This window comes from Haliaeetus albicilla, chromosome Z (genome assembly GCF_947461875.1).
Source record: "Haliaeetus albicilla chromosome Z, bHalAlb1.1, whole genome shotgun sequence".
Lineage (NCBI taxonomy): Eukaryota > Metazoa > Chordata > Aves > Accipitriformes > Accipitridae > Haliaeetus > Haliaeetus albicilla.
In genome coordinates this window covers 58,373,541-58,397,833 of record NC_091516.1, presented here as the reverse complement: position 1 = coordinate 58,397,833, position 24,293 = coordinate 58,373,541, and the positions used below count along the sequence as shown (strand labels likewise).

Below are 24,293 nucleotides of genomic sequence, written 5' to 3'. Positions count from 1 at the left end.
AAGTATTTTTTGCTGTGCCCCATCATTTACCTGCAAATGTAAGTAAATTTTGTAATCTCTTAATATACCATTTCTTGGAGTTACCAGAGTATGTTTATTAATTTAAACATTAATTTTTGGTCTGGGAAATTCATGACAATTTTCACGTAAAGAGGTAATCTGTAACAAAGCAATCCCACAGTAACAAAACCAAAATGTCAGGCGAGTATAAATGTCTTAAAATAGCACATGTACAAACACAGTTAAAGAGCACAACATTAAAAAGCTAAAGCTTCAAGAACAATTGTATAGTAGGCAACCAAAATTCAACAGACAGGCACATTATTTCACAGACATGTTTCCTAAAGGTAGCTTCTTAGATGTTTTCTCAGGAAGGGGTTGATCTGTTGTTAAGCACTGTAAATCCTGAATAACCTGTTGGACTGCCTTATACATGAACCTGCAATGGATCAAATGAGAAAACCTGTGACTAAGGCCATAATCAAGACTGTGAGGATATGTATCTCAAAGTTCATCTGAAGTGTAACAGTACAAGTGTGCAACTAAGGATCAGAGAAACAGGGTTTGCTGGAAGTAATGTAGTAATTCAGACAGTTCAGTCAGATGGAGCAAAAAGAGTTAAGAGGTCTTGGTCACAAAATCCTTCACATCTGACACAGATGGGTATCATGTGATGATGAACTCACGTGCCAGAAAAGCTTGCCCATTTTTTTTTCTTATTTTCTATTCTGTTAGTCTAATGAAAAATGTAACTTGAACATTGATCATCTTGACTTCATCTTAAGTCTAAATCAAAGTGTAACAATTGCAGGAGTCATAGGAAACAATATTCCCCTGTTGAGCTGAACATCTTGGATCTACTGGATTAGCTGTAAAATATTATTTTCCCTTTTTGCAGTCACCCAGTTATGTTAAAGCTACTTCATAAAACTTGACTTTATGTTTAGACAGTTTAGAATAGAATATTTCAGTTGTATGGGATCATCTAGCCCAACTGCCTGACCACTTCAGGGTTGACCAAAAGTTAAAGCATATTATTAAGGGGATTGTCCAAATGCCTCTTAAACACTGACAGGCATGGGGCACTGACCATCTCCCTAGGAAGCCTCTTCCAGTTTCAGCTGCTCAGTCTGTTCTCTGCATGTAAATTTCTCTCCCACTCTTCAAAATTACTTGTTTTTAGAATCATCTAATATTTTACGACATACTTCAGAGTAAGACACTTCCTATCAACTGATGGAGTGTTCTTCCTGTCATTAAAAGTCATGTAAAAGCTTTTGTAGAAGTTCAAGCCATTTTACAAGCTACAAGATACTCGCTTATCAGTGAAGCACGACATCTATATGGCAGTTAAAGATTCTACCCCTCAAAAAGTCACCTAAGTTCTAGGTTAAAAACAGTAAGAGCCATAAAACAGCTAGGTTTCAAAAAGGAAGTGGGGAAAAAAGCTGACAGAAAATTTTAAGTAAACGCTGTTTCCCTACCAGGATATTTGACAAGAGTTAATATTAAGCAATGTTAACTAACAAGCTCGTGAAAAGCATCATTGAACTTAACAGTTCTCAGGGCCCCTTCTCTACTGACAAAAAGCATGGTCAAGAAAGACTCATTTTGCTGAAACGTAGAAATGTGGCTGGTGAGGGTGTCAGAGTTGACAGTCACTGAATCAACTGCTTCCTACATTTCCATCTAGATGACCCTTTAAGTACTGAGATTATTTGACTTCTTGGTGATCTATTTTGATCTGAGCTATGTCAGAAGGACTTCTTGCAAAGATCCTGTGCACTACAGACTTCAGAAAAGCAGTCAAATGACAAACAATGTAAAAAGTTTTATTTGATCTGTATCATGTGTAATTAATCCACAGTATTTTCTCAATTATAGTCTGTCATAAAATATGAATAAAAGCATCTTTTTTTTCTGCATACACTGTCTCCCAAGTGCTAAAAAAACAATTACAGCAGATTAAGAACAAACCTACAGCATTCCTTTACTTTAGCTGGTTCTGATACAGAGGCATACTTTTTTATTTGAGAGTCAACTCCAAGAGACTTAGCTAATTGCACAGCATTGGTATCGTCACTGATTAGCGTCCCAAGAGCCACAAGCAGTCTAAAAATGGCTTCAAGATCTTGAACAACTTCCATAATTGTGCTGATTACTGACAAACATTGAGCTTTGCCCTCAATGTTGTTGACTTTAAGTAAACACACAGCATAGTTCAATGTCAGCGTGGCAAGCGCAATGTGGATGTTCTTATTATTGCCTGATTTCATTTCTATTGCTTGTGTCATTATTTCATCCCTTTGTTCCATCATAAGCTTCTGGCCTGCCGGGCTGACAAAACAATTGCAAAGAGCTCTAAGCGCCAACAGCTGGTTTGCTTGCTTTCCTTTGGGGTTCAGAAATTTAAGGAGAAGGATGATAAATTGTACATGATCCTTTTCACTGCAGAAGTTCTCATTCACAGTGGGATGCCTGATAGACAGTCTGAGAATGTCTAGGGCTGGAAAGACAATATCTAAGAAACAAAACAAAAAGATATTTTAGTATTAATATTGCATTATGTGCAAATGTGCTGGTGAGTTTCTTTCAGATACAGACCTTCTTAAACCCCTAGCTTTGGGAACAGACAGTAACAGTATCCTGCAGAAAGAGATTCAGGTAAAGCACAAGTTGTTTGAAATTCCTAAAGACAAGTATTGACAAACCCATTCTAGTAACACTTCAGTTAATTACAAAAACCATACACCTGAATTTAGGATAAACACAGTGCTTTGCAGAAAAAAAAAAAAAAAAAAATCTTACAATCTTTCCTAAAAGCTCTAACTGATAACACTGAAGGCAACACAAACCATGGTAACTAATCCAAAAAAGGTCTCTGAAAGCTTCTCAGTGGCTGAACGCCCCTACACAGGCAGCATCTCCCTTTGTCCGAATTCCATATCTTACAGTTTATTATAGCTACAAAATTGCTTAGAGAAAGAAAAATTAGAAAAAAAAAATTTAGACTACCTTCAACTCTCAGACATGATTTGAAAATTGAAAAAAAGAAAAAAAAATGTCCTCAACTGATCAGTTGAAAATCACTGTAAGGAAACTGAACTGAGAGTTCATTCAGTAGTTCCCCTCCACTTTCCCAAATTTCAAATATATCTGGCTCCTTGGGTATAATATCAGTATCCCATACTTATAACCAAATCAAAGCTGAACCTGCTTAGCTATTTATTGAGAAGTTTTTCCTGTAGATATGCAGAATCTTGAGAATTAATGCTTTGTCCAGTACAAAGAGCCTGAAAGGTATGAAGACATTAGCCGTCAACAGCTCCCAGCTGTGCAAAACATAGTTTAAGTGATGTTATATAATGAACATGAATTTTTAATACAAAAATATTCTTCCCATTAATAAATCTTCAACTGCAATTTCAAGAAAGAAGTTTATTTTAAATGCATGTTTAGATATTTGTATATGCAATGTATCCATTTTTTTCCAGAATGTGCAGTAACAACCAAAATAGCCTTTCCAATCCATTAGTGCTGACAATGGTACATTATCAGATGAAATTATATCACCTCCACTTGCATTCATTCAGAATGTCATTTCACTGATGCAGTTCTGACCACATAACTTAGCTTCAGTAACAACTTCTCTTCTACAACATTAAACAAGAGCTTCTTTTGAGATTTTTTTAATAATTTGTCTCCATAATTTCATCTCTGATTTAGTAACAGCTTAGGACTCCAACCTCACACTAGTTTGCTCTATTTCCAAACAAGCCTCACACTTCTTTCTTGAGGATGTTCCTGCTAATGAAATAACCATGACTGATGTTTATATCAGGTTTCTCCTTTACATTTACTGTTGTGCCAACAACAAAACCTGACAACCAATTACCAGTTTGGCAATTCACGCCACTGCCCCTGCTACTGATCAGTGCTATTAGCATCTGTTCATCATCTTCTGGTTTCTACTTGTGTTATAAACTCTTGCGACAGACACTGTGTAACAGCCAGCATAACAAGACTTTTGGTGCATGGTGAAGTATTGATGATGACGGTATGAAAAATAATTGCAAGTATCTACCTTCTGGCCAGTTAACTGCTCTCCATAAAGTCTGAAGTTGCTGTGCTGTAGGTGTTTCTGCAGAGGTGTTACATGTTGCAGACAATAACTTTTCTAGGGTTATCAAGTCATCTTCTGTAAGCTTATGTTCTTCAGTTGCACTGCCATTAAGTTCCTTTAGTTTGCCTGTAAAACCAATGGAAGAGGCATGGCTTTCTCACATTAGAGCTTCACAAATCTGTATCTTGCATGTAATACTACAAAAGCACTTTAGACACAAGTTACAACTACTGTAATTTTTGGGGGGGTTGTTAGATTTTTAAACATTACTTTTCCCAGTTTCATCATTTTCTGATTTTTTTAATCATCGCAATGACTGCTACTATTAAGCCCCCTCTAATACTGCAACACAAAAATTCAGAATTCACATCATGTTAGCCTACATACAGGAAAAAATGCAGAAAATAATCACAAGACCATTAGTTTTCATAACTGAAATATGATTCCTTTTTTGCTCTTTTCTATTATTAGGTAATAGAAACAATAAAGAAACTGTATGTTCTTAGTGTGATCCCAGGTTTTGTATTTTTACTTATTTAAGTGCCATAAGCAAAATATGATTGCACCACATCCTATATTCAAATTTCAATGTAATTTAAAAAATCAAAGTATTGGAAAAATTATTACCGAATTTGCTTCAAATGGAGCTAGCATTAAGCACCTGCCAATCATGGATCTTCCAGAACTGATGAGGGCCATGGCAATTAACACACAAGCAGGCAGAATTACATTAGTACACCCTTATGAGTTTTATAGTACACTCAAAAATCAAATGTGGGCCTCTTATGAAAAAAAAAAACCACAAAAAAAAAACCCAAACAGCTATTAAATCCCAGTCCGGCCATAATATTTACAAGTGTATTTAACCATGTACTGTTACAAAACTGCAGAAAACTCAGTAAACCTAGTTTTCAGATTCTAAGCTTCAAAAAACCAAACAACCCACTAAGCCTGTGGTTAATACAGTCATCCTTCAAGAATACTGGACAAATACAAACTGATGCTGTATGTTTTTAAGACTAAAAGTCTCTGTTTTGCTATAACATAGGAGAAAGAAAGCCAGTCTTGCCATTCTCCCTCCTAGGAAGTTCTGGACAAAATTTTACTGTAAAATCTGTGCAAAACTAAGAGGAGGCTAAATCTATTTACTAGTGACAACCTCCTGAAAAAAAAAAAATTCTAGTTTGTGAATCCCTTATTTTCTCCCTGAACAAATACCAGAGCACAAGAAAATTCAGGGAAACATGATGAGGCTGACTGAAGATTGATGTTTTTCAACAAAAAATGAAACCTAAGCAATACACAGAAGTGCAATACTGCAGACAGAAGGCCCCAGAGAGACCCTAACAGGCTTGAAAAGTAGACTTGTGTGAAACTCATGAAGTTCAACAAGGCCAAGTGCAAGGGTCCTCCACCTGGGTTTGGGCAACACCCAGTATCAGTACCAAGTGGACAATGAATGGATTGAGAGCAGCCCTGAAGAGAAGGACTTGGGGATACTGGTTGTGAGAGACTGAAAGAGTTAATGTCTCAAACATTGTGGTGGGGCAAGTTATGCCTAACTACGAACTCTGCATAACAATGAACACTGCATAGCAAGGAGCCCCAGGTGAAAAGAAAGCATCAGCACCGATCAGCACAGGATGGGGAAGGATCAGCACAGGATGGGGAAGGCCGTAGCAGAGGCTAGCTCCCTGTTCTGATAATGCTGAGCAGGGCAGCTCACCATGCATGGCCAAAGATCAAACAACGGTCACAATCCTGCAGGGAAGAAGTTACTCCCTAAACAACCCTCAAGCCCACGGATCCATTTCCCGAAGGTTCTGGAAGCACAAACCGCACATGACACCTAATTAGCCGAATGAGTTCGAGTGCCTGCCTGAAGGAGGGGCAAGGATGATAAAAGGGCAGAGACTGAAGCCCCATATGCATGCACCCACTGGAGCCGGAGCCCTCGGCTGACTGGACCCCTTGGCTGACTGAACTAACACTGGACCCAGGACTGGTGAAATCTTTCTCTTTGTCTCCGTAATCCCTACACCTTATCCCTTTAGACATAAAACCTTTGACCAAGTCTGGGACTAGGACTGAATCCAGCCGCCCCTGGGCTCCTCTCTGAGAGGCAGTCTAGAAACCAAGGGGATCCGCTCTGAACCTTGTGACTCAATGGGAGGGATCCCCTTGTCTTCCCTGAACTGATCCCCAAATAAGCAAGGCCTGTAGTATATGTTTGGTGATGTATGGTTAGCACATGTTACACAGTTTACTCACATGGTTTCATGCCAAATTTTGTTGTGAGCATACCAATTTTGGTGGTGAGCACGCCAATTCTTGTTGTGAGTGAATAAAAGTTGAGTTTTGTGAGTTAAAGGATCCCTGGTGTCGTTTCACCTTAATCCTGAGCTGGGAATCAGCAAACCTGAGTCATCATCCTGAGAAACTGGGATGTGATACTGGTGGGCTAAAAATTGGACATGAGCCAGCAATTGGACATGAGCCCAGAAAGCCAACTGTATCCTGAGCTGCATAAAAAGAAGTGTGGCCAGCGGGTTGAGGGAGGTGATTCTCCGTTCTTGTGAGACCCCACCTGGAGTACCTCATCCCCCATCTGGGGTCCCCAGCACAACACAGATATGGACCTGTTGGAGTGGGTCCAGAGGAGAGCCACAGAACTGATCAGAGAACTGGAACACCTCTCCTATGAGGAAAGCCTGAGTGAGTTGGGGTTATTCAGCCCAGAGAAGAGAAGGCTTCAGGGAGACCTTGTTGCGGCCTTTCAACATATAAAGGGGGCTTACAAGAAAGATGGGAGGGTAACTTTTTACCAGGGCCTGTAGTGACAGGACAAGGAGTAATGGTTTTAAACCAAAAGAGACACAGGAACAGGTTGCCCAGAGAAGCTGTGGATGCCCCCTCCCTGAAGTGTTTGAGGTCAGGTTGGATAAGGCTTTCAGCAGCTCACCTAGTGAAGGAGGTCCGTTGGACCAGGTGACCTTTGAAGGTCCCTTCCAACCTAGACCATTCTATGATTCTATTATCAATGAATATGTATAATATGATTGAAATAACCAGGGAACTGCTGAAGTCCTGTATACAGCCCCCATCAGTTAATATTTTAAATAGGTAAACAATACCTAGACATGATTTAGCATTTAGGAACTAACTATTAGAAAATGGAGCTTTATGTTTATGTCAGAAAAGGTAATGGATTGTGGTCTGGTCAATAAACCTCAAATAACCACTTGGAACTGCCAAGATTAGGGAAGAAGTAGGTAAAAGGTAATTCCTTTTACCAGGGAGACATTGTGACCACCAACTCATTGACCACCTACTCAAATGAGACCAACTACTCAAAAGATGACAATGACGGAAGAAGACAGAGTCTGCACACTAATTTACACGAGAGGTGAAGAAGAAAAAAACAATCATTAAGTGAAATAATAATGAATATGTATTACTTAAGTATATAAATATGGGAATTTTTGCCACAAAGGTGTGCTGTCTTGAGACAGGCACCCATTCATGTGCATCAATGAAATTAATTTGAAAATATCTCCACTCTGTGTGTTACTGGCTTGCACACCAGGTAAATGAACCCTGTTTGAAGGACAATTCCATGACTAAGGCCAAGAGCTTGCTTTCTTCAAGAAATAGGATAAAGGTGAATGTATACTTTTTCTAAAAAGCAGAATCTCTTGTTTTAAGTTTCGTTATCACACTATCTAGACAAATACATCTCCAAGCTCTGTATAGAAAGGGGAGGGAAGGAAGCAAGAGAATTTTAATTTGGAGATCTTCAAGGCAGGTACATTGTGAATATAAACTAGTTTTACAAAACCCTTAAATGAACTAAGGCACTCTACAGAAACACACTGAAATAAAGTGGTGACAAATAGAGTAGAGATTCTGTGGAACAGAAAATACAGAGGAAGAGATAGTAGAATAGGAATAAAGCACAGGAAAAGAGAGGGAAAACAAGCCAATAATAACATTACTAAAGATCTGTACAATTACTAAATATTGTACACTGTTTTCTTTTTCTGTTATGCAGAATGTTCTTTCTAAATATAGAAGTGACCATTGCAACCTGTGAAACAGCAGAATGCAATTAGGGGTGGAATATATTGGGTTTGTGTGGCCAGGTTTTGGTAGCGGGTGGGGCTACAGGGGTGGCTTCTGTGAGCGGCTGTTAGAAGCTTCCCCTATGTCCGACAGAGCCAATGCCAGCTGGCTCCAAGATGGACCCGCCGCTGGCCAAGGCTGAGCCCATCAGCAATGGTGATTAGCACCTGTGGGATAACCTATTTAAGAAGGGAAAAAAAGTTGCTGGGGCACAGAAACTGCAGAGTGAGAACACGCAAGAGAAACAATCCTGCAGACACCAACGTCAGTGAAGAAGGATGGGGCAGAGGAGGTGCTCCAGGTGCCAGAGCAGAGATTCCCCTGCAGCCCGTGGTGAAGACCATGGTGAGGCAGGCTGTCCCCCTGCAGCCCATGGAGGATCCCACACCAGAGCAGGTGGATGGCCGAAGGAGGCTGTGACCCTGTGGAAAAAAGGTGCTGGAGCAGGCTCCTGGCAGAACCTGTGGACCCATGGAGAGAGGAGCCCATGTTGGAGCAGGTTTGCTGGCAGGATTTGTCACCCCACGGTGGACCCACACTGGAGCAGTCTGTGCCTGAAGGACTGCAGCCCATGGGAAGGGCCCACACTGGAGAAGTTCGTGGAGGACTGTCTCCCATGGGAGGGACCCCACACTGGAGCAGGGGAAGAGTGTGAGGAGTCCTCCCCCTGAGGAGGAAGGAGCAGCAGAAATAACATGTGATGAACTGACCACAACCTCCATTCCCCATCTGCCTGTGCTGCTGGGGGCGGGGCAGGGCAGGGGGAAGACGGGATGTAGGTAGAGAATTTGGGAGTGAAGCTATGCCCAGGAAGGAGGGAGGGGTGGGGGAAAGGTTTTTTAAGATTTGTTTTTATTTCTCACTACCATACTCTGGTTTGATTGGCAATAAATTAAGTTAATTTTCCCTAAGTAGAGTCTGTTTTGCCCATGACAGTAATCGGTTGAGTGATCTCTCCCTGTCTTTATCTCAAGCCACAAGCCTTTTGTTATATTTTCTCTCCCCTGTGCAGTTGAGGAGGGGAGTGATAGAGCAGCTTTGGTGGGCACCTGGCATCCAGCCAGGGTCAACCCACCACAATGCCTTACCTTAAAACTTCATAGATTACATTGTATGGCTATTTGGTGAACTAAAACTTTCATGAGTAAAATCAAAAAGGGATTGTACATGACTGGCATACCCAGCAGCTGCGTGAAAAAAAAAAAGTACAGTATTCAAATGTACCAGCTTGATAAAAAAGATGCCAAACAACAGCAGATAGAAGCTGAGGGGAAAAAAAGAATTTATATCCTGTATTAAAGTTCTTGTGAAATTTACTCATACTTCTAAGCCTTCAAATACATGCACCATTAAAACGACGAATGGAATTTTAAAAGGTCAAAACTAAGAAACAGTAGGAAAGCTATGGGAAATCACTTAGCTTTCTGAAAAGATGAAAAGCGAAGTTACTTCAAACAGATGAAAAATAAAACCATCCTTGAAATTAAAACACTGACCCAGTATCTGCATAGGATTGGCCTGGTCAAAGGTGACAGCATCCTTCTTTGGAAAATAAATATTTTCAACTTTAGCCGCAGCTGATTGGTAGGCACCCATTCCTACATAAAGGAAATACGAAAAGTTCAACAGTGTACCAAAGTGTCTGACATAGAACAATATCCCACCAGTAAGTCTCTCCTGCTGGACATGTCTTAGAAAAGGATCTTTAAAAAAATTGAATGCTTATGCAAATAGCTGTCATTCCTTACATTATTTTTACATTCAAGGGTTAAAGCTTAAAGCAATACCTTGTTCTCCCCACGTAAAAATTTACAAGTGTAAATTATTAACAGTGATTTCTGAATTACATGAACTAAATATAGTCATTCATAGGAATGGGTATTGCAGTTAAGACATGAAAATGACAAGGGTCATTTTAGAACAAAGATCCCTCCTGCCCCGGAAATCTTATCTTTTGATTATTTTCATAATGAATAGACAAAGTTTTTATACATTGGAAGATTTGCAGATATGACCAAGTTATGTCACATGCAATAGTAGCCTGAAATCTCTTCAGAAAGAGTAATGAGAAGCTTTAATCATGTCCTATAATGACTTCCTAGAATCACAGGTGAGTTAGTGGCTGATATTGTGCGATTTCTGTTAACTACATATATCCATTTGTTTGAGAGGATTTTTGGTTTCCTACTAGTTACGTTGTTGATCAAAACCAGATTACTATCATATATTTTAAAGCTTCTGTGCATGATTCCTGTATGTAAAAGAAGGCTCTGTTATCCCTATTTTCTGAATAGTTTTGAGTATAAGAAGCTTCAATCTGCTCATTATTTTTAATTAAGTATAAATTTGCATCAATATAGAATCCATCTCAAAGGAAAAAATGAAGCAAAAAAATCAGGGATGCTTTTCATTGGCAGGCATCATCTCTTACCTGTATATGGATCAACTCCACCCACTGGAGCTACTGCATTTGATGCTGAACCAGGAACATAGCGACCAGCACCTGAACGGAGACATCAGGCTTTTTAAACACCACCACTGGTAAAGAAGTAATATATATCTGTATTTAGTTACTAGTTTTCAAACACCACTATTAAAGGTGTTATTTTGCACTAAGAGAATTGAAAAGTCTTCAACACTTCCTGAAATTTAAGGATTACATCTATGCCTATGTGTGAGGGCACTACTGGTGGCAATGACGGCACTCGCAAGCGAAGTGACCCACAGCTGGGAGGCATGCTGGCATGGTCTCTGGCACCCGCTGGTGCAAAGGCCCTCAGCCAGCAGATACTTTATCCATGACAAGCATCGGGGAGGGCAGCACTGCCCAGGCCTGGCCTCTCCTGTGGGAGGTGGACTCTGTTTGTGGCACTGAGGCCTCACATGAAGGAACTGCAGGATCTTTGCATTTGCAGAGACCACAGCCTTAGCCATACGAAGCAAGGGAGGAGAGACAGCTGGAGACCACAGTAGAATAGGAATGGAGAAAGACTGCCAAGATGGGGAAGGCTGAAGGCTGCGGCTTTTGGCAGCAGCACAAAGGCTTCTGCTCCACCTATAGATCTGCAACTGCAGAACAGGCACAGTGCCCTGGCACTGGTAAGGACAATCATCCAACAGGAGATGCATCAGAGCCAGCTGAGACTGCACGTCGCTTCCGCAAAAAGGGGAAAGGCGAGCAGCAGTGGTGGGAGGCTTCCTCCTGCAGGGTATAGAGGCATCCATCTACTAACATGACCCAGTATCTTGGGAGGTTGGTGTCTGCTGGGGACCAGGATACTGCAGAGAGACTGCCAAGGCTTGCCTGGCCCTCAGACTATTACCCCACTACTCTTCCACATGGGCATCAATTATACTCTCCAGGACTTCCTTGGCAATATCAAGAATGATTAGAGAGCTCTGGGGGCAAGGGTGAAGGGCCCAGGTGGAGTTTCTTTGATGCTGTCAGCAAAGCAAAAACACTTGAGTAGAAACAGACTCATCAACAGGGTCAGCAATTTGCTGAATGGCAGGTTTTGCAGGCAGGACTTTGGCATCAATGACTACAGCACCCTCTTTGAGGGAGCAAGAGCTACTGTTCAGGGATGGGATAAGTGACAAAGCAGGGCTGTAATGTCTTTGCAAACACGCTTGCTAAACTGCTGATGAGGATTTTAAACTAGCTATGCCAGGGATTTTTAGAATCTAAAATTCAGGGTGGAAGGTACCAATAAAGGGCACATAATAAGAAAAAAGGAATAAGGAAGAAAAGAAAACTACTTTATGAATATACCCATTCCTGTGTTGGCCATGTGTATGAGAGTTTGACAGAACATAAGGTTTAAGACCTTACTCCTCTGCTGCAGAAGAGAGGGTGACATGAGGCAGACCAGACAGCATAGTGCTCTCTACTGAACAGACTTGGGCATGCTTTGACAGTAGCAGAGTCCACCTTACCAGTCTGTCCCACATAGAGAACTGCAAGAAACAGTAGTCTAGAGCCGAACACTGAATGCAACTGATCATTGAATACATCTTAAATACTAGCAAGACAGATTATGGATTTTACATTACCTGTAAATGGATCTGCTGCAGGCATCATACTTGATCCAGACGAAGAGCCTGGAACATAACGTCCAGCACCTAGTGAAACAGCAAGAAAAGCAATGACTACTATACACAGCTTGATGTTATTAAAATGTCAATACTTTTCAGACAGAAGCAGCTCAAAAATAAAGCCAAACAACAAATACATCTTATTGTGCTGTTGTAAGAAATCTGATCCTATCCACACAAAAGTCCCCTGATGCTCAACAAATTCTTCCTAATTATCTGAGGTCAGAAATTTGTTTTCTGGGCCATACGCATTACATATGCGGACACAGCCAAATCAAAAGTATGTGCGTCAATTCACATTACTGCAGCTCCATGAGTTGCATCTGAACCTGATTAGCCTCTATTCTCACTTCTAGTTCATTGCAAGAAAAAGATTTAGCTCAATTATTTTAATGACATTTTATTCCTAACTTCATCTTTGTGAAACTAGTTGAAGAGTAGTTTATTTTGTAAATGTGATAAGCAGGATGTAATTGATAAACATGGTTCAGCTTATGAGTAATTAACTTGTTCTAGTTCCATTTTCTGCCTGAAAAAGGGTTCTTTATAATTTCACTCAGTTACAGTTCATTCTCTAGCTAAATTTTTGTATTTTATTAAGTGCCTGAACAGCACCTGGCCACCTCTTAGAGTAATATGAAAAGTGGATTTTTCTTCCACTGGAAAAAAAAAGACTAGACTGAAAAATACAGCTGTCTTGATTAAAATTTTGTTGAAGATTTGTTCTGACAAATACTTCAGAAATTTGTCAAGTTTTCCTGTTTTTCTTGTCAGATCTATCTGTGCCTTGCCCTCAATCATTTGAGGACCTGAAAACCCTGTACAAGAAGTGCAGGAGCTACAACACTGAAATCTGCCTGAGCAGAGACTGAGGTGGACTGAAAACTGACTGAACAGCCAGGCCCAGAGGGTGGTGATCAGTGGCACAACATCTAGTTGGAGGCCAGTCATTGGCGGTGTAGCCCAGGGGTCAGTACAGCATCCAGTCCTGTTCAACATCTTCATGATCTGGAAGATGGGTCAGAGTGCACCCTCAGAGAGTTTGCTGATGACACAAAACTGGGAGGAGTGACTGATGTCATCATTTAAGTTTAAAATTATTACCTGTAAATGGATCTGAAAATTGAGCACTTGTACTCAACAGTGTTTGCCCCTTAGTGTTGTCCATAATAAACTTGGCCACCTGATCCAGAAACATAGGATTTAGGTCATTCTTTTGCAGGAAGTTGTATGCAGTCAGCCAAGGATCATCAGTGATGTTATATGGCAGTTTGTAGGAAGGCCCACTTTCATTTACATCAATAGTGAAAACATAGTCATACTCCTTTAAGCAGAATAAAAATAAAAACAGATTGGAAGTTTGTCAGCACTTTTTACATAAGGATGTACCAAATGCAGAATAATAATGGCCCAGGGCTAAGCTTACAAAATTTGATACTGCTACTTGCAGATTGTATCAATAATACTCTCCTACACAGGCTGCAAGAAAAAAACAAAACACCATACTTAAACCATACCCTGTGCTTTCCAGAATTCTCTGCCTCAAGAAGAGCAGGGTAGAACAACATACCATGATAACGCGTGTGCAGATACACAAATGCATCAGGTAACTCTCATGGACAGCTCTGGCTGCCTGCAAAGCTATAGGGCAGTCAGATACCTGAAAAAAACTTCAGTCTTAAAAGCACACCTCTAATACTAGAAAACAACAAATTCCTGGGTTTCTTTAAACCACATGAGAGATAAAATCAGTATCTCAAAGGCATGCATTCTGTGGTGGCACTAGACAGAGACTTTTCTATGTATATGTCAGTAAAGGAAGCATTTTTCACCTTATCTGTCTTTAGGCTCAAAAGTTACTATAGAAAACGGGTACAGAAAGCCTGGTACCTAACATTTTAGGTAAGCCTTGCATTATAAAATGTACGGTTCACTTCCTTTGGAAAGGAAGTTAAAAGTAACTTTTCAAGGTATTAGCAATAAATACTACAGAACTTGATTGTTTCTCTACTAATAGTTTACCTGTCTCCAAAATAATTTGTCTCCGTTGGCTTACTCAATTTACAAAATGTGGTTCAAAAGTAATAAAGCAAGTAGTACTTATCTATACTTCTACCCCTGAGTTTTAATAGATCAAAGATAACAAAAAAGTACCAACAAATACCTACTTTCTAAATTATATTTTATCTAAGCAAAGACTGGAATAAATTTTTAATGGGAAATTAAGCATTTTACTTAGGAAGGAATAAAATCAGTTTAAGTTTGCATATACCTTTCCTTCAAATAAAACCTTTCCAGATGTTTGTTGTGTGGCTCCAGAAGAACCAACAACATCACCAATCTTGATCCATCTTCCTTCACTAACACTCCACTGATATGCTTCTATTTTCCCATTATCTTTAATAAGCCGTGTCTGTCCATCCCTTGTTCCTGTAGACAAGAGTGTTTAAGAGTTTGAACAAATTCAAGAATACGATTTGCTTTAGGAGAGAAAAAAGTCTTCAAATAGCCCTCAAATTTAAAGATGAAAAGATAGTTCACCAACATTTAAAGTCACAGCTGTCATGGTTTAACCCCAGCTGGTAACTAAGCACCATGCAGCCACTCACTCCCCGCCCCCCATCCAGTGGGATGGGGAGAGAATTGGGGAAAAAAAGTAAAGCTTGTGGGTTGAGATAAGAACAGTTTCATAGGACAGAAAGGAAGAAAATTATAATGATAATAACAACAATAAAATTACAACAATAATAAAAAGATTGGAACATACAAAGCAAGTGATGCACAATGCAATTGCTCACCACTTGCCAACTGATGCCCAGTTAGTTCCCAAGCAGTGATCCGTGCCAGCCAGCTCTCCCCATCCCATGCCTAAGGCAATATCCCTTTGGCCTTCTTGCTGGCTGGGCATGAGAAGCTGAAAACTCCTTGACTTAGTATAAACACTACTCAGCAACAACTGAATACATCAGCGTGTTATCAACATTCTTCCTAAACTATATCCAAAACATAACACTATACCAGCTACTAGGAAGAAAATTAACTCTATCCCAGCTGAAACCAGGACAACAGCACAGGAAATAACTAGCTACTACATGTTGCAACAAGAATAGCAGAAATCTTGACAATAGCATTTTACGGTAATAGTATCTGCCACCAGACTAAGTTGCAAAAGCATCCTTAAATATTTCAAAAATTTACCATTTTCCCAGGGAGATGACAATCAAGAAGGGTGATATTCTCCCATGGTCTAACAAGATGGAAAGCTTCATATGATTTTAAGATTTATGCCACTTTCTGATCAGAGCCAAGTGCTGAGGTCACTGGTTACTTCGCCTTGGGAAAAACTATTTGTCTATTTAAGAGTAATCTTAACTACCACTGCTTCCGCTGTATTCTCAGTAATCTCCCAAGTACCTGGAAAGCGTGAACTGAGTCAGTCAAGACAAACTATTTTTCATGCCGAAAGCTAAAGCAGAAATTTTGCATCTACTTTTCTTTTAGGAAAGAAATTCCACATTCAGTAGCCCTTTTGCAGATTACATAACTGTCTTATATACTATTGGCACAGCTACTGTAACAGATCCAAAACATCTTGAACAGCAGCAGCCTGAATTCCACCTTCTTCTCAATTATCTCGTAAGAGAAATATTTTTTACCATTTTAGTCTACAAATATATATATTTTTTTAAACTTATTGAGTCTTGCCTCCAAAAGAATCAATGAGAGGATAGTAGAGCAAAATCAAGCTGTTTTCTTCAGCAACTCTATTGAAATTGATCAAAGCCTTAATTTTCGAAACTATGGAAAGTTTCAGTACCTCAGAATCAAGATTTGGAGGCTTCTCTAACATGACAAAAGTACAGTAACTTACCAGGATCCTTGAGATGTTCTCTTCCAGGAAGGTCATCAGTGTTAATATCTCCTAAGTCACCAGTTTTAGGGTCAATGGATGCTTGGGAAAGCTCATTTTCAAAAGCCTGAATCTCCTCAGCACTTGCTGTGCGTTCTAAAGACTCTGTAAACACTCTTATAATTCCATCACTGAATGGAGAGAAAAAATCCAAGCAAATACTATTTTAAATGTCAAAATGATTACATACATTCCAGTGGTGACTTCTATGTCATGAGAAAACATCTTTATTTCTAACAACCCATCCCAATTATTTTTATGAAAGGAATTAGCTCTCATGCTAAAAACACCCAGAGAAGGATTTAAGCAGTTAACCCCATCTGTAGTATAATTTTAAAATCGAGGTAGGATACGCCTATCAAAAGGGTTCTTTATACAGTAGTTAAAAGCCCATTCTCAGTCTATTCATGGTTTACCACATTCACAAAGAACTCACTCTACCTCTGTGATTCACGTAACAATGACATTTAAATTTAATCACACACACACTTTGATGGCTGTATTTTTAAATTTAGATGAAACTGATATCCAAACTTATGCTTTCAATCTCGTCCAGGGTTTGCAGATTTAGATCCAAAAATATGCTAAGAGTAAAACCTGGATACCTTGCACCAACTACGATGTCACCATTGTCTAACACACAGCAGCACCATACAGACTGAGCTGGGAGTCTGATTGTTTGAGCACATTCCCCTTGTTTCCAGATTCTGAGAGATCTATCCTCTCCAGTAGTTACAAAATCTGAAAAGACAAAAAAAATAAAAATTAAAACTTCTAATGTATATTTTTAGTGTACTGTAATACTGGATACCATTCTGCAACTGGGTACCTAAAAATTAGAACAGTGAAAGAACCTTTCTACAATTTAATACATCTCTCAATTGCAAGAAGAGAGCTAAAAGAAAGCCACCACATGTCTTCTCAAAAAAAAAAAAAAATAAAGTGCATAAATTGCAGACTAAACAGCCAGACAGGGAATGAAATTATGCTCAAGACAAACAAACGATTCCTTCCTCCTTTCAAGAGTTTAAAAAAAGAACTTTGAACAATTTTGTAACCACCACTGGTTTAGCTTACAATGTACTTGCACAGTTTCACATTTGTTTTAAATTCAGATTTTTGCAAGGTAGGCCTGCTTTTTCAGGAAACATGCATTAAGCACTCTCAAAAGCCTATAAACTCCTCAATGAGAAATTTTAAGGCATAAGAGATTTATGACATACACTAATTGTGCTGGGTTTGGCTGGGATAGAGTTAATTTTCTTCATAGTAGCTAGTATGAGGCTATGTTTTGCATTTGTGTAGGAAAAAGCATTGGTAACACAGGGATGTTTTCGCTACTGCTGAGCAGTGCTTACACAGAGTCGAGGCCTTTTCTGCTTCTCACCCCACCCCACCAGTGAGTAGGCTGGGGGTGCACAAGAAGTTGGGAGGGGACACAGCTGGGACAGCTGACCCCAGCTAACCAAAGGGATATTCCACACACTATTATGTCACACTCGGCATATAAAAGGCTGGGGGAAGAAGGAAGAGGGGGATGTTTGGAGTTTGTCTGGGCATTTGTCTTCCCAAGTAACTGTTACGTGTGATGGAGCCCTGCTTTCCTGGCCATGGCTGAACACCTGCCTGATGATGGGAAGTGGTGAATAAATTCCTTGTTTCGCTTTGCTTGCGTGTGCAGTTTTTGCTTTAACTATTCAACTGCCTTTATCTCAAAGCACAAATTTTCTCACTTTCACCCTTCTGATTCTCTCCCCCTTCCCACCGGGGGCAGGTAGTGAGCGAGCTGCTGTGTGGTGCTTAGTTGCTGACTGGGGTTAAACCACAACGCTAATATACGTGCACTTTACCTGTTGAACAAACACGCAAGTGTCCCATACACCACACAAAGGTCACTGACTTGGAATTTCTTCTGCAACTGTCTGCAATAGCTAGTTCTGAATCTTTAAACCTCTAACTCTGAAAACAAATGCAATTAAGCCACACACATAAAATTCTTAACCTAAACTATTTATAATGTACTTTGAAAATTTCCTGTGGAAGTACCTAAATTTACATTATCTCAGACTGATAAGCCATGCATTACCATTTCAGTACTCTGCAACTGTGCTAAAATACAGCTGGCAACCTAAATGATAGTTTTGCCTATCGCTTCACCAAAGCTTCACAGTTAAGCCTTACAATTAGGCCTAACCCAGGACCTTTCATCTTACCTACAGTCAGAGCAATTCTGCTGGAGGTGTGATTTACAGTCAATCACAATATTTTTTTTAACTATTTACACTAAAGGGAAGTAGTAAATTAAATGATACCCGAGTTCTTTAGTTGTGGCAGCTCCACAGAACTACAGAATGCCTACCTTGTAATTTAATTTTGGAAGAACGTTGGGTAATAGTCACAAAAGTAATCTTACCTTTACAATGAGGGAAGACAGAGATGCTGTATATATAATTTGTATGTCCATAATACACCTGCAGACATTCACCAGAGATCTGCCATCTTCGAACACTAGCATCATTAGCACAGGAAAGGAATTCCATTTCACTGAGAATAGCTAAACCTCTCACACAATCTTCATGTCCTTTACAAAAGAAAGGAAAACTTAATGTGGCTTTTCATTCCACTAGCAGCAGTATACCATTTCTAGTTAGCTCACATCTAAATCCTGGCGACCAATCTTCATTATGGAAGCAGTTTAAAAAAAATAAAAAGCAGTGAATTGCTCATTATTCTGCAAAAAAAAATCTAATTCTTTTAAAAGTGATGCGACTTCTGGGCATACAACTTGAGAAACTTTAAAAATATGGCCTAAAAATGGTTCAATTTATCTATGGTTTTGTGGGGGTTTAATCTTTTTTCTTTTTAAATGACCCTGACAGAATTACCAACTGCAGCAACATTTACCAGTGAATGTTCTTTCACATCTGCCTGCCTTCCACAGTTTAATAGTTTTGTCAGCTGAACCAGTCAGCATTAATCCCTGTTCAGGAAGTATTTTCACTGCCCATATTGCAGCTGTGTGACCCTGCAAAAAACCAACATTGTTAGACTTGTCAGAATCAAATTCAGAGTCCCTATTTTATATTCACATAGAGGTACTTCATACCTGTAATGTCATCATACATCTGTCATTCAACCAGACCTTGGCTGTTGTATCCCATGATCCACTTAATAATGTGCCAAACTTCCCAGATGAAAGGCTGCAAACTGCAATGAACGTTCAAATCAGCACTGACAAGTTTCCTGCATTGCCACCAATCTTATGCCAGCAATTTAAAGAGATTTATTTAAGATTTCCTTGGTATTAGTAGCATATTTAGTGTTGAGGAGTTGGGGAAGAATTAAGTGGCACTATAGTTGCACTGCAACCTAGAAATGAGCTGCTTAAAAATCTCTTTACTTTAGATTACAAAATTTCACGTATTTTTGCCATTCATATTTTTAAGTTTCCCTTAGTACCAGATCTCTTCTCATCAGACTAGAGTATGTTGACAAGCAGGTTAGATAACTAGTCAAGACACAGAATTAATGCAAAGGTTTAGTTTTAAGATTACTGAGAAAGCCAAGATTTCATCAACATGTATTAATTTATGTCCTCAAGAAGCAAGATGTCATACAAAAAATACTACTACCAAGAAACTGTGGTGACATTTAAAGATTTAGCAAAAAGATAATCTGCAAATGCTCCAGTAACAGTCAGGCATAAAACTGAAGACACACAGTGCTAATATGGTTTACTAATCAGTTTACAAAAAGAGCTAAGTCAAAAACAGAGAGTACCCTGTCCATGTAGTCATTCATAAAAGGAAAGTATGGCCTTATATTTCTTGCTTCTGTGGCTCCACAGTGAGAACTGGACAGTATTCTACCCTGTCACTTGTCATGCCCTACTTTTTCCGCACTTTAAAACAGATTTTACAGTTAATGTAATTTTACATTTTTTAACATTTTACTGTAAAACATTACTGTAAAAATTGCTACAAATACTTCTTTGTAGGAGAATCTGTAACTTGTCTAGAATACCTTATCCCTTTTTACACCTCTGGAGGGAGCATGTCACATGTTATTTTAACTACTCATCCATCCCAGGTTTCTGATGAAGTACATAACTATTCCATGCCTCCTTACACAGTGACATTATTTTCTTTCTCAGAGAAAGCCAAGAGGTTTATAATATAAAAATAAATTTTAGGTGCTGTTTAGCAGTCCAGGGTATTTTCAAACTGGCCTCCTGTCCTGGATTCAGCTGGGATAGAGTTAATTTTCTTTCTAGTAGCTGGTATAGTGTTACATCTTGGATTCAGTATGAGAAGAATGTTGGCAACACACTGACCTTTTCAGTTGTTGCTAAGTAGTGTTTATACTAAGTCAAGGATTTTTCAGCTTCTCATGGCCAGCCAGCAAGAAGGCTGCAGGGGCACGAGAACTTGGGATGAGACACAGCCAGGGCAGCTGACCCAAACTGGCCAAAGGGGTATTCCGTACCATGCAACATCATGCCCAGTATATAAACTAGGGGGAGTTGACCTGGGGGGGATCGCTTCTCAGGAACTAACTGGGCATCAGTTGGCAAGTGGTGAGCAATTGCATTGTGCATCACTTGCTTTGTATATTCCAATCCTTTTTTTACTATTATTATTTTATTACTGTTATTATAATAATTATTAGTTTCTTCCTTTCTGTTCTATTAAACTGTTCCTAATTTAACCCATGAGTTTTACCTTTTTCCTTCCAATTCTCTCCCCCATCCCACTGGGTGGGGTGGAGTGAGTGAGCGGCTGTGTGGTGCTTAGTTGCTGGCTGGGGTTAAACCATGACATCTCCACAACCATTCTTTAATACAGTTTAAAAAAGTCCCAAAACCTCCAAGCCTTGAAATGTTTATTTTTGACACCCTAAAATTACATGATTAGACTGTTCAAAGGTCTACTAAATACTAGATCAGCTCATGAAAAGAAAAGCTTAGTATACTAATATGAAAATTGCTGAACCTTTCATCATATAGCTCAAGAAAAGGTATACAAAGTTGGTTTAATGTCAGATGTTGCAGTGACCTGACTAAAGAGAGATGAATTTTCTGCCGTGAGCTTTTAGCCTTTACTATGTATTTAAAGCACCAATTAATATTAGATCCCCATCTAGGTAACAAAATGGGCAGTGAAAGTTTTTTTTATTTAGGAAGCTGACTCTTTCTACTTCTATCAACTTTGACATAAAAACTAAGCTTAATACATGGAGAACTAAATTAACTGCTTCTTAAAAATGCAACTCTTGGCAAAATTATAATCATTCTGTAAATTGCCATGTGTTCACATATACAGTAAAAGCTCAAGCATTCATCAGTGTAAATTGGAAGTTCTTGCAATGAACTGTCACTGCATGAATTGAGATTATAAAAACCTATTTGCAGAGGCCATAATTAAATAGTTTGCTACATTAAATGCTAAAGAAATCAAAATTGAGTTTTGTCACTTCAACTTAATTTCTCCTCTAACAAATCACATTAACTTTCATGAAACAAACTCCAAAGTAAAATTACTACATACCTGTGTTCTTATGACCCTTAAGGACATAAAGAGGAGCTGGGTTGTCAACTGTGAAAATGCAAATATTATGATCATTGCCACCAGTTGCAATCAGCCCACGAGGATAGAGGTCACTTGGAGGTATGATGCACACACAAGATACAAAATTTGAGTGGCCACTCATACAGTGCATTTCAGTAAAACCCCTGTTAAGACTAAACATATATGATAATCAGTTCAAAGTCATGACAGAAACAGTACTTATCTGAGGCACTGAATTACAACAGATGTTTTATACTCCAACTCTTGAATTAATAACTATGCTTATGTTGTGCTATGTAAATACTGTGGATGACCTAGAAAGAATGAAAAACTTAAGAGAAAAACTATATCCCAGTATTTCAACCCAGTAAGCAATATCTAAAGCTTTCCACTTGTTTTTCAGTAATGGTAGGCCTGGAAGGACTTAGTTTTGGTTTTCCCTCCTCATTGGTAAACACTATGCCCAATTTGATCAGAAGTAGTTACGGTTTACCTTTACGAAATCTTTTGCTATCTCAAGACTCAAATATGTATCCCAATACACCCTAAAATAACAGAGCATGTAAATGAAGAAAGTTTACTGCCTACCAAATCTATTCACTCACTCTTAATTAGGAGCACTGTAGAGGTTTAATTATTACATAGATTATAACTGATTCTAGCAGCACCCTTATATCTTCATCACAATCCAGCCTCAATAGTAACAGCACTAACTAGAAAAAGCTACTTATCCCCACGCAATAAATGTCTGGGTTGTGGTGGTGTTTGTTTGGTTTGGTTCCCCCCCCTTCTGTGTTTATCCCCCCCCCAAAACAAACAAACAAACAAACAACCCATAATGTATCATATCACACTGTCCTCCTTCAAACTTTAATGTTTGGGAAGCTTGGAATATGTAGGGAAGTCATGATACTCTTCTAAATTCTAAAACGTCTTCTCTACTGAAGGTGCTGAGAACAAATGAAGGTAACATATCTTCCTGTAAAATTTAAATAACACAATTAACATACAGTAGTTTGCTTACCCACTGAACCCTGCCTACTGTAATCCTAGAATCTTCAAAGCAGAGAAAATCGTTACTGATGCTATGACTCTGCTTAAGTTACTTGTGTATTCCTCACAGGGCCCTCAAAAATTGTGGGTTTGAAGATGACTTCCTTTCCTGCAATAAATTTCTAAGCAATTTAACAAGTTCTTCCCCTTGTGATGACAGATTTAAGATGACACACTTAATGAGATTAGTCTTCCTCCCCCTCAGTTGCAGAGCTACAGAGATCAATTGAAACACACACGTGAGCATTCAGGCAAATTTGCCAATTATCTCTGTTTCACTGGAAGGCAGTGGAAAGAAAACCCATGCCTAACAACTTCAGAATGCAGTTCACAATTTGAAACTATAGACAAGTGAGGAGATACGTCCTGTGGCTTCCCACATCTCCACCATCTCCTATTCACACTGCTTAGCAGTACCTCTTCTGGTCATAATGGTATGCTGAAAAATTCACTGAGTGAATTCAACAGGAAAAATGCAGTAGGAGAAAACCCTGTACAACACGAATATCAAAGAAAATAATGTGGGGCTTTTTTTGCCTTTTCCAATGTCTCTCAAATTTTCTGCGTAGTTTTTGGTTCATGTTCCATTTTACGTTCAAAGAAGTCTAGTCAGCCAGAGCGAGAAAAGTTTTTTAAAAATATTCAAAGCATACCGCATTACTGTCCCAAATGCAGCATCGTTACTTAGCAGGATTACTTTGGTACCGAATACCAAGAGAAGGAAACGACGTTAATACCACCCGGAGAGAAGACGCCCGGATTTACAGACATTATCGGCATCTGCAAAGCACGCTAAAAATGCCGACGCACAGCTAACTGTCTAGGCAAACGCGCCCTTCCCCAAAAGCAGGCACGCAAGCGGCAGTGCCTTAGCCCCCAGCGAACAGACTCCCGCCGCCACGCTCAAGCCCGCCGCCTCCCCGGGCCCCGCCGGGAGTCCCGAGAGACGGGGACGGGGACGCGGCCGCGGGGACCAGCCCGGCGGGACACGGGCGGGACCCCAGCGCCCGCACCTCCGCGCCCTTCCTCCCCGCAGAAGCGCACTCCGGAGCGGCCGCCCGGGCCTGCCCAGCGCCGGCGCCTCTGCCGACGAGGGCCGCGGCCCGGCACTCACCCGTCAGGAGCCCAGAGCCGCGCAGTTCGGTCCCGGGAGACGGACACGAAACTGCCCTGGGGGAACAGGCCGCGGGTCAGGCCCCGCACGTCCTGCCCGTGCCCCACGAGGGAGCAGCGGAGCCGGTAGGCGCCGCCCTCGCCCACCATGGCGGGAGGCCGCCGAGCTGTCCTGACACAGCAACTATCCCCGCCGACGCCGCCGCCGACGCCACCGGAAACTGCCCAGCGCCGCGCCGGAAGACGTGTCACGGGGCACGCCGGCGGGGGGCGGTCAGACTCCGCGTCCCGGCAGGCACCGCGCCCCCAG

The 24,293-nt window shown here is 40.2% G+C and overlaps 1 protein-coding gene across 3 annotated transcripts; it reads right to left on the bottom strand.

Annotated features, from left to right (window-relative positions):
* Positions 1 to 1,811: 1,811 nt before the first annotated feature.
* Positions 1,812 to 24,203, bottom strand: PLAA (phospholipase A2 activating protein). 3 transcript variants are annotated; one of them, XM_069775987.1, is made up of 15 exons: positions 23,985 to 24,121; positions 22,842 to 22,979; positions 21,797 to 21,990; positions 19,357 to 19,457; positions 19,155 to 19,275; positions 18,664 to 18,831; positions 16,856 to 16,991; positions 16,212 to 16,381; positions 14,613 to 14,770; positions 13,445 to 13,664; positions 12,299 to 12,367; positions 10,677 to 10,748; positions 9,742 to 9,843; positions 4,085 to 4,249; positions 1,812 to 2,521 (listed from the first exon to the last, which is right to left on the bottom strand). In XM_069775987.1, the coding sequence occupies exons 3-15, from the start codon at positions 21,966 to 21,968 to the stop codon at positions 1,956 to 1,958; spliced, it is 2,220 nt and encodes a 739-aa protein (XP_069632088.1). In that variant the 5' UTR covers positions 21,969 to 21,990; positions 22,842 to 22,979; positions 23,985 to 24,121; the 3' UTR covers positions 1,812 to 1,955. The 3 variants fall into 3 exon arrangements, with proteins under 3 accessions (XP_069632088.1, XP_069632087.1, XP_069632089.1); XM_069775986.1 differs by lacking the exon at positions 22,842 to 22,979 and having other exon boundaries at positions 23,985 to 24,203; XM_069775988.1 differs by lacking the exons at positions 22,842 to 22,979; positions 23,985 to 24,121 and adding an exon at positions 22,687 to 22,796.
* Between the last annotated feature and the right edge of the window lie 90 nt (positions 24,204 to 24,293).

Excerpts from the sequence above, each read along its gene's own strand:
- PLAA (XM_069775986.1), bottom strand. The coding sequence starts at position 24,133 with ATGGTGGGCGAGGGCGGCGCCTACCGGCTCCGCTGCTCCCTCGTGGGG. Across the intron at positions 14,771-16,211 it reads AGAACATCTCAAGGATCCTG|GAACAAGGGATGGACAGACA; the intron begins GTAAGTTACTGT and ends TCTTGTCTACAG. Across the intron at positions 10,749-12,298 it reads TGCAGCAGATCCATTTACAG|GTGCTGGTCGCTATGTTCCT; the intron begins GTAATGTAAAAT and ends GTCTCCGTTCAG.